This window comes from Gymnoscopelus braueri, assembly GCF_963280865.1.
Source record: "Gymnoscopelus braueri genome assembly, chromosome: 22".
In the NCBI taxonomy this organism is placed as follows: domain Eukaryota; kingdom Metazoa; phylum Chordata; class Actinopteri; order Myctophiformes; family Myctophidae; genus Gymnoscopelus; species Gymnoscopelus braueri.
In genome coordinates, this window is record NC_137624.1 from 36,355,101 (window position 1) to 36,366,111 (window position 11,011).

General features: G+C 45.9%; 1 protein-coding gene across 1 annotated transcript in view; it reads left to right on the forward strand.

Moving 5' to 3' along the window:
- The window catches only part of map1b (microtubule-associated protein 1B), a 35,572-nt gene extending 24,561 nt beyond the window's left edge, over positions 1-11,011 (forward strand). The window contains exons 5-8 of the mRNA XM_080420016.1: positions 271-4,603; positions 4,751-5,614; positions 6,885-7,123; positions 10,203-11,011. Coding sequence (XP_080276142.1) covers positions 271-4,603; positions 4,751-5,614; positions 6,885-7,123; positions 10,203-10,358 — 5,592 coding nt within the window. The 3' untranslated portion in view covers positions 10,359-11,011. The remainder of the gene's footprint in view (positions 1-270; positions 4,604-4,750; positions 5,615-6,884; positions 7,124-10,202) is intronic.

Here is an 11,011-nt window from a genome sequence, read left to right on the forward strand (position 1 = left end):
TTTATAGTCCGTCGTACGATGGTGTCACGCACTGAAAAACAGCCGATCTACAAATGCACAACACATTGCGATGCGACATGTGAGCTTGTAGATCTGCTATTTTCAACGCGCAACACTAGCGTGCGACGATGTATAAATCAGGCTTCAATGTTCAACACATTCTCACAATTGTTACCCAGCATTAGACGTTGTATTTATTACATGTTGTTACTGGTTGCTGTATTTTTCCATTAAACATAAACTTGATATTGCATTTTTTCCCATTCCTAGATTGGTGAATTGCTCAGCACCATTCATCCAGCGAACAAGGCTAATCTTACCCTCTCCTGCCCTGAACAAGGCGACTGGAAAAACTCTAACTTGGACAAACACAACCTGCAGGATTTCATCAACATGAAACTTAACTCCACTCTCATACTCCCAGAAATGGAGGGCCTCTCCGAGTTTACGGAGTACCTATCAGAATCGGTGGAGATCCCATCCCCATTTGACATGCTGGAACCACCCACCTCCGGCGGTTTTCTGAAGCTGTCAAAGCCATGCTGCTATATTTTCCCCGGTGGCCGCGGTGACTCCGCTCTCTTTGCGGTGAACGGGTTCAACATGCTGATTAACGGCGGCTCGGACAGGAAGTCGTGCTTCTGGAAGCTGGTGAGACACCTGGACCGGGTGGATTCCATCCTCTTGACCCACATCGGCGACGACAACCTGCCGGGCATCAACAGCATGTTGCTGAGGAAGATCGCAGAGATGGAGGAGGAGCAGTCGCAGGGCTCCAACGGAGTCAACGGGGACTGGGTGAAGAACCAGATTTCGCCAGACATCGGAGTTGTGTTCGTGAACCTCCCTGAAAGCCTGAGTAGCCCTGACCCTAACTACAGGGTGCGGAGGAATGTTGAGGAGGCGGCGTTCACGCAGCAGTTCCTCACCAAGCTAAATCTAAGGATAGAGTCTTTGCAAAGACCCGTTGGAAACACAATAGAGCCTATCATACTTTTCCAGAAAATGGGTGTAGGAAAACTAGAGATGTACGTGCTTAATCCATCAAAGAACAGCAAGGAGCTGCAGCACTTTATGAAACAGTGGACGGGCAGTGACGAGGACAAAGCCTCCATTCTGCTGCCAAATGGAAAAGAATCCGAGTTCCCCGTCTCGTTCTTGGCGTCCATCTCCTCTCTCATTGTGTGGCACCCTGCGAACCCCTCGGAGAAGGTAGTGCGTGTTCTCTTTCCTGGAAATGCCACGCAACATCACGTCCTCGAAGGTTTGGAAAAGCTAAAGCACCTGGACTTCTTGAAGCAGGCAGTCGTCACCCAGAAGTCCATGTCTCCCAATATGGCCCCGGCCCCTGCGGGCCTTAAGCAGGTTAAACTGAGACAGAGAACAGACAGCAAGGAGAGCCTCAAGTCTACCCCCAAGGCATCACCGAGCAAAAGCTTCAGAAAGGAATCAAAGGAGGAAGTCCCGGAAAAGACGGATGCAGAATTATCCCAAGAAAAAACTCAAAAGGTAGAGAAAAAAGAAAAGGCCCCAATTAAAAAGGCAAAGGCATCAGAAAAGGAAACCAAGACGAAAGTGGAGCAAGCTTCACAAAATGAGACTCCAGAGAAAAAGAAGTCTGACATCAAACCCAAGATTCAAAAGGACAATGTTACTAAGAAGGAACCCAAAAAATCTGTGGAAAAGAAAAATGAAGTAACAAAGAAAGATGAAAAGCTTACACCCAAAAAGGAAAGCAAAAAGGATGAGAGAGTGAAGAAAGAAGACATTAAAAAGGACATCAAAAGGGATATCAAGAAAGAATCTCCGATGAAGGAAAAGAAGGAAGAGAAGAAAGAAGTGAAAAAGACCTCTAACATAAAAAAGACTGTTGGAGAGGAGAGGAAAATGGCACCAAAACCAAAGCCTTTGAAAAAGGATGATGCCTCAAAAAAAGATACAGGAAGTCCTTTGAAATTAAGAGAAAAGGGGAAGCCAAAAGCAACAAAGAAGGACACAAAGGTGAATGAAGTTAAATTGGCAGCCGGCGCAAGTGCTGTCGCAGGTGCTGTTGCAGGTGCTGTTGCTGTGGCTCTAGAAGCAGAGAGATCTCTCATGTCCTCACCAGAAGATCTCACCAAGGACTTTGAGGAGCTCAGGGCTGAGGAGTTGGTGGAGGATGAGGCCACAGTGCAACAAACCCCGCAGCAAGAAACCGAGATGATCTGTGAAGAAATAATGCAGACCAAAGAGTCACCTGAGGCGGGAGAGTCTGTGGACGAGGGAATAACAACCACAGAGGCTGAAGGAGAAGGCGAGGAGACTCCAGATGAACCAGAGAAGGCAAAACTGAGCGGAAGTGGAAGTGAAAAGTTTGAGGATGAGGGCACTGGACTGGAGGAGACATTAGAGGGAGGCGATTATGAAGAAAAGGGAGAGACGGAAGAGGTTTATGAGCCACAGAAGGCAAAGGGCGAGTCAGAAGAGGTTTATGAGATGCAGAAAATAGAGTTAGACAAACATAAACCTGCCAACATTGAAGATAAAGAGGAGGTACAAAGGGGCATTGAGGTCAAATCTGAACATGATGAAGAAGCAGGTGCAGACATTGATGACAAGGCTAATGAACACACAGCTGATAAGACCATTGATGAAAGGGAGATAGAGAGAAATGCTCTGATGGTATCGACCGCATTGAAAGTGTCCTCACCTGTTTCTCCAGCTGCATCTATTCATGATGAAATGTTCCCAGTTGGCTTTGAGGGTGAAACTGCCTCGGATGATGAGAATCGAGACGAGCCACCTGAAGAGTTCACCGCTACCTCTGGACACACCCATTCCACTATGGAGATCTCCAGTGTGCCTACACCGATAGATGAGATGTTGACTCCCAAGGACATTAGTGATGAAACCACCAATGATGACACTGACTCTCCCTCCCAGGACCTTGTCAGGGAGTTTGACATGCGGAAGCGTCTCTCTCCACTCCAGGATGGTCCTGAGTCAGACCACTCAAAAAGTGCTCTCACAGAGGGCGGAGACTACCAGCACTCTGCTTCCACAATATCTCCCCCTTCGTCACTAGAGGAGGATAAATTCTGCAAGGCGTTTCCCCCAGGGCCAGGCGAGACAGTGGGGGACCTGGAGTTCGATCAGGAGACATCTAAAACAAATGTCCATGACACAACCAGACTCAGCTCCTTTTCCACCACGACACCCCTTGTTCGTTCTCCCTCAGGAGATCACAAGAGGACTTTTGAGGCTCCGTCACTTTTTGCTGCACCAATAGAACTGTGCACAACACTGGCAGGAGCAGCCATGGTATCAGCCGATTCCCCCCACAGCCCAATTGACAGGGCATTAGACGGGGGAAACTCGCCCCGATCCTCTGGTCACACGCCCTACTATCAATCCCCAGTGGAAGAGAAAGCTGGGGCTATGCCATCTGTGACAGAGGGAAATGAAGGTCCCACAATTGTAGAGGTCACAAGTGATAAAGAGGACCATTCGAGCAGAGTGAGCCCGGTAGATGGGCCTTCCTTCCCTAGGGCGAAGATGGGGTCCCCTCCCAAAAGCCCCACTGCACCTTGTGCAGAATCCCCAACAAAGAAAGAAGGGTCACCTTTTGTTTTCGATCACAAGACGAATGGAGAAAACGGTAATTTGGTTTTGTCCTGTGCATCAGTAACAAAGCATGAACCAGACACAAATCCTTTTGCCGGTTTCAAAGAAGAAAGTAAAATGTCAATATCAGAGGGCACCACATCCGACAAGTCAGGCACCCCATTGGAGGAGGCAGTAGCAGAGGACACATTCTCACATCTAGCCTCAGCAGCATCCACTGTCTCTCTAGCTACCAACTCCTTCCCAGAGCCCGCAACAGACTCCCGTTCCCTACATGCCGAGGTGGGCTCTCCTCACTCAACAGAGGTGGATGACTCCTTTTCTGTCTCTGTGGCTCAGACCCCGACCACCTTCCATGAGGTCGAGGGGTCCCCATCCAAAGAGGACAGCCCCAGGCCCATGTCCATCTCCCCAGATATCTCACCAAAGACAAAAAACAGGCCAGAGAGCCAGGACACAAAATCCCCAGAGCAATCAACCATGTCCCTAGAGTTTGGACAGGAGTCCCCTGACCATTCCTTAGCTCTTGACTTCAGTAAGCAGTCGCCAGAGCACCCGTCTCTGGGAACCAGCATACGTGCTACTGAGAACGGCCCCACTGAAGTGGACTACAGCCCCTCAGAAGGAAGCGAAATTAAAACACCAGCTGCCCTGCATAGTTCAATTCTATTTAAAGAGAGCGACTCAGGCCGTGCAGCCTCTGCTTCCCCTTCCGATGGATCCCAGTCCACTCCCTCTGTTACCACGCCCTGCCACATGGCAGCGATGTCACCAGGCGTAGCGCAGCTGGCAGAGAAGTCTCCAGTCACACCAAAAATGGCCTCCATGACCCACTCCCCTGTCTCCACTGACTCATCACCGGTGGTAGGAGGTCCCCAAACTAAAACTGATGGAAGCCCAACCTTGTTGTCTGTGGAGGATTATTCAAAGAAATTTGACACACAGCAGAAATATGATCAGTCACCCTCACCTCCAAAGATGTCATCCCCTTCACGTTCCGGTGACGCATCACCAGTGTTAGGAGGTCCCCAAGATAAAACTGAGGCCAGCCCAACACTGCTGTCTGTGGAGGATAATGCAAATAAATCTGACCCACAGCAAAAATACGATAAGTCACCCTCACCTCCAAAAGGTTTCTCCCATTCACCTTCCCCATCTAACGGAGAGGCACTTTCCCCAGCTCGGGAGACTAATCCTTTTAAATGTGAGGGTTCTCCTATTCAGGCCAAATCCCCTACCGGCCGTAATATTCCATCCCCATCATATCTGCCTCTCTCCTCCAATCTACCAGACTCCAGGCACCCTGACTCATCCAAGAAAAGCCCCTCTCCCCAGTCTAGGACAGACGTGGACCTCTGTCTGGTCTCCTCGTGTGAGTACCGTCACCCTAAGACAGAGCTGTCCCCGTCTTTCATCAACCCCAGCCCGCTCGAGTACTTCATGAACGCGGAGAATCCTTTGGACGAAGAGAAGCTTCTGACCAAGTCCGCGGGAGGACCCCCGCCTCCCGGGGGCAAGCTGCCCGCCAAGCAGTGCGACGAGACCCCGCCCACCTCCATCAGCGAGTCGGCGCCCACCCAGACGGACTCCGACGTTCCCCCGGGGACGGAGGAGTGCCCCTCCATCACCGCCGACGCCAACATCGACTCCGAGGACGACTCCGAGACCCTTCCCACGGACAGAACCCTGACCTACAGGCATCCGGATCCTCCTCCCATGGCGGCAAGGGACCCCGCCCCGCCTGCGGCCCAGCCCGACGCCTGCATGGTGGACCCGGAGGCCCTGAAGGCCGAGGAGAAGAACCAGGACGCCAAAGCCGACGCAGCGGAGAAGCTCACCAAGAAGAAGAAGCTCACCAAGAAGGCCTCCTCGCCGGCCAGAAAGGGGGGACTGTCCAAAGTCAAGGATTCGAAGACCGCCTCCTCCCCGAAGAAGAGCGTGGGAGAAGGGAAAGACGCAAAGAACGCAACCAATACCTCCGCCTCCAGGGGTGTGAAGAGTGCCACTTCGGGTGAGCTTTGCGTCCAATGAAGTTTCATGATTATGTATAGATTTCTGTTAAACATTGGTTCTCAAAGTGTGTGGGGGGGGGATACCAGGGGGTCTCCAGCAAAATGTGTTAATATAGCTTCACAATCATTTGAACCACTTTAACCATATTTAATACTTTGGCTATTCAAAACTAGCAGATCTACAAGCACGTAGCGCTGCACCGAGCTTGTAGATCTGCTAGTTTTGAAAAAACATGAAAATGTTTGCAAATATTTGAATATATATATTTTTAAAGCAAACATTTGTAACTCCAACCATGGCTTCTGGGGGGGTCCCTGGAACAACATATTTTGAGATGGGGGTCCGAGGCCAAATATATATCATTTTGGGGGTCCTTGACGTGAAAAGGTTTGAGAACCACTGCTATAAAATACATTAAAATCGCTGCTTCTCAATGTAGGGTACTGTAACTCTGAGAGTGTACAAATGGAACCAGATGGACCCATATGGGTCCATCTGGTTCCATTTGTACACTCTCAGAGTTAAATTAACACTGAGGATTTCACCGCGTAGATTCGGGTCCCGGAGATGAAAATGTTATCAAATGGTGGTCCGTTTCATATTAAACTGAGGGTCATTGCAATTACAGTATAAAGGGTGAGAATCACTGACCTAAACTATACTGTAACCCCAATCTATACTGTACAATCCTCAGTGTTAATAACTCTGAGAGTGTACAAATGGAACCAAATGGACCATTTGCTTCCATTTGTACACTCTCAGTCACAGACCCCTAAGGGATCCATTTGGACCCCTGTTGGTCCCCGACCCGACGTTGAGAACCAGTGCATTAACCCATTAAAAACCGGGAAAGCATCTGTGGGATTTTTAGATTTTAACCACTTTAACTGTTATTTTATACTTTGGCTATTAAAAAATAGCAGATATACAAGCTCATAGCGCGTCACTTTGTGCCGCGCTATGAGCTTGTAGATCTGGTATTTTTGAAAAGTCATGAACATTTGTGCACATTTTTGGATATTTTCATTTTTTAAAGCAGACATGTTTTACTGTAATCTTCGCTTCTGGGGGTCCCTGGAACAAAATATTTTCAGATGGGGGTCAAATACATTATAATTTGGGGGTCCTTGACATGAAAAGGTTTAAGCAGCAACATCAACATAAGTATTTTCAGGAAGCTGTTCAGAAGACAGAATCTGCCTCAGGTCTAAATGGGTTAAATAAACAATTCCATTATGTTATTATTTTTGTATTTCTTTGTGCCTTAGGTTCAGGCAGTGGAAAGGCATCCGGCGGTGCGTCCGTGCCCAACTGCCCTCCTATGTACATGGACCTGGTTTACATCCCCAATCACTGCAGCGCCAAAAATGTGGACGCAGAGTTCTTCAAACGGGTGCGGTCCTCCTACTACGTGGTCAGTGGCAACGACCAGACCGCCCAGGAGCCCAGCAAGGCTGTCCTGGATGCTCTGCTGGAAGGAAAGGCCCAGTGGGGAAACAACACACAGGTGAGGTGGTTCCGATAAGCCAGCAGTGGTGGATAAAGTACTCGATTTTTTTACTTCAGTAAAAATATCAATACTGCAATGTAGAAATACTCTGTTACAAGTAAGTCTGGAATTCAAAATGTGCTTGAGCAAAATGTACTTAAAGTACCAAAAGTAGAAAGTACTCATTATGCAGAATGTCCCATTTCACAAAGATTTTAAATGTATAAAATGCATGAAAATCTTTTGAAAATAGCAGATCTACAAGCTCACAATGCGTCATATAGCGACGCATTGTGAGCTTGTAGATCGGCTATTTTCAAATGTCCGAAATGTATATAGGGCTGAAGTGGTTTTGTAATAATAATCGAAATCTACAAAATAACTGGTAGCTAGTTTTCAAATAATTGTAGTGGAGCAAAAGTACAATATTTGGCTCTGTGATGTAGTGGAGTAGAAGTAAAAGGACCGAAAATTGGAAATACTCCAGTAAAGTAGAAATACCTCAAAATTGTACTTAACTACAGTACTTGAGTACATATACTTAGTTACTTTACACCACTGTAAGCCAGTTATAATAATCAGCGCCATGTTTCTTTTTGTTTCTTTGGCAAGAAACACATTTTGTCTGCTTCCATTTTTGTTGTTATTTTGAATGTAAAATTACACAAAATAGTCTATGGTTTATTCACAAAGCATAACGGGCAGATTTGTTTTGGCGTTATAGAGTTTCATCATGATGATAGAGTTTCATCTGAATAATTTAGGCAGACTATTGTTGGCTGAGTTTTCAGTTTCACTGTTTATGGGTTTTTCTTTGACGTCGGGACAATCCATATTATCACTTCCATGACGTGATGGTGTGATAAAACATCTTGCCATCGCCTGTGGTGTTTCGGTTACATGAAATATTATTCCTTTATCCTAAATAAATGTTTGCCAATATGATGCGATGTGATCTAATATGTCACGCTGTGATAAAACTTTATGTAGTGGCTTCTGAACTGGCAGAACCATATCCACGATTCACTGCACAAAACAGCCAGTGCCAAGCAGAGCTGTTTTTGAGGTCTTGTGATGTACAGTAACAGTAAATTAGGTTTAGGTATTGTCTGGGAATTATGTTAGAGTTGGTTATGTTTTAAGTATAAGTCAAGTCATTTTTAAATGATGTAGTGCCAAATGATATCAAAGCAAGTTGCCTCAAGACGCATACAGAACAGGCCAAGACCATTAGCACTCTTACAGGGACCCAACAATTCGCCCATGAGTAAGCACTTAGCGACAGCAGCAAGGAAAACCTTCTCGTTAACAGGAATAAATGTTGAGCAGAACCTGGCTCTGCCGTGGGCAGTCATCAGAGAGAGAGAGAGAGAGAGAGAGAGAGAGAGAGATGCATAGCAACAATAATAACAACAACAATACGAACAACTGGCTGTACTGTATTTAGGCATTGGGTTGGAGATGGTTAGCTAGAAAGTTAATAATGTTTGTGCCCGGGTCATAATGCTCACAAGGAGCATAATGGTCTGTGCACTTTCTGGCTGAGCCACCAAGCACCCGCAGTATAGGCCAATAAAGGTCTTGTTTATGCAGTAAGGTTAGAGACGGTTGAGTTTTGGTATGAGGTTAAATAATGATTGTGTTTAGGCATTAGGTTAGAGATAGTTCCGTTTAGGTATGACTTAAGGTTAGAAAAGGTTATGTTTAGGCATTAGGTTAGAGATATTAAGTTTAGGTATAAAGTTAAATTGTTGTGTTTTCGGCATTGGGTTAGAGATGGTATGTTTAGGTATGGGTTGGTGCGGTTAAAAGGTCAGAGTAAAGATCTGGGAGGCCGATTAGCCAATGACACTGTGTGACCTCAAACATGGATTCAGAGCGTGTGTGCCGATGCCGGTTCAGGAGCCACAACCTATTCTTTATGAATAATTATAGGCCTGCACAATCAATTGAATTTTAATCGTGTTCATGAATTTGGCTTCCCACAATTTAAAATGTACATGATCGTCCGATTATTGACAGATGTTGATGTGTTAATTGCCAGGAATGGAGCACAATGTAAAAATAAAAGCAGCGCTCGGAATTAGTTAAGTTTTGGCATTCATTTTGAGATGCACAGAATGTTCAGTGTAGGTGGATAACGAGGAACAATTTTATTTTGATTCAAAAAAATGTGTACGTTAGCAAGAATGTACAGTAGCACATGCATGTGAAAGCACAGCATCATTTATAATGATAATGGATTTATTTGTATGGCGCTTTTCTAAACAATGTTACAGACATGTTCAAAACAGCAGACAACCAAGCAATAAACAACACATTGTCAACAGCATGAACTGTATACAGCAGTAGAGGTGCCAATTAAAGGCAGATAGACCTAAGAGAAACACTTAACACACAGGAAGCACAGATTGTGCTCGCCTCAGATCCTCAGGGAGGGCGTTCCAAAGCCCAGGGGACCGGACCGCAAAAGCCGAGTAGCGAGGCGTGTCGTAGGAACGACATTGCAGAACAAATATCTTTGTCAGCAGTGGTGGAGAAAGTACTCAAATGTTTTACTTAAGTAAAAGTATCAATACTGAAATGTAGAGGTACTCTGTTACAAGCAAAAGTCTGGTGTTCAAAATGTACTTAAATAAAGCACAAAAGTATTGGTATCAAAATGTACTTAAAGTCCCAAAAGTAAAAGTACTGAAATGTTTGAAAATAGCAGATCTACAAGCTCACAACGCGTCGCGATGCGCCGCGTCGTGAGCTTGTAGATCGTCCATTTTCAAATAGCCGAGGTATAAAATAGGACTAAAGTGGTTAATGTATGTTTTATAATGTAATAATGTATATCTGCAAAGTAACTAGTAACTAAAGTTTTCAAATAATTGTAACGGAGTAAAAGTACAATATTTGCCTTTGAGATGTAGAAGTAAAAGTATAGACGATTGGAAATACTCCAGTAAAGTAAAACTACCTCCAAATTGTACTTACCTGTAAGTAGGCTACAGTACTTGAGTAAATGTACTTAGTTACTTTACACCACTGATCTTGAACAAACGTTTCACTTACACCTGTGTGTTTTCCACCCCCTCTCCCTCGTACACAGGTGACCCTCATTCCAACCCATGACTCTGACGTGATGAGAGAGTGGTACCAGGAGACCCACGACAAGCAGCAGGAGCTGAACATCATGGTGCTGGCCAGCAGCAGCACTGTGGTGATGCAGGACGAGTCCTTCCCAGCGTGTAAGATAGAGCTGTAAGAACTCTGTCCAGCGTTAAGGGATCCCTTTAAACCCAGTGGTTCTCAAAACGGTTTAATTTCAAGGACCCCCATAACTCTTGAGAGTGTACAGACAGACCCCCATAACTCTTGAGAGGCGTGTATACAAATCTACGACAGTGTTTTGACAAGTCCCGGAAAATACGCGCTGTGATTGGCTAGTGGTCACTTTGATTGGCAGTTGTTTGCTGAACGCTCACCCCTAAAACATGATTTATGATTCCGTTCCTATCGGGACATAACTCGAACGGCGTTGAGTCGGCTGAAGCAGACTTCGCAACGTTCGGCACGGCGACTCGCTTGGCTCAAGTCGGCTTCAGGCGGCACACCTCCGTCGCAGACAAAAACTGTACTTTGTCGGCGAAAAAAAAAGGGGTAGAAAAACAGCCAGTTCCTGTTCTTTCATTTCAACCAATCAGAAGAAGGTATGGTAACGGTCATTGGCAAAACACCATTTGTCCACTCTCAGAGTTACGGACCTGTAAAGGTCTATCTGGAACCCCCTCAAGGACCCCCAGAGGGTCCTTGGACCCTACTTTGAGAACCACTGCAAAGAACAGGTGAAAGTGAACCGTTATTCCTGATGTTAATTATGATTCATACAGCATAATGCAAAACTAGAAGGGACATGTG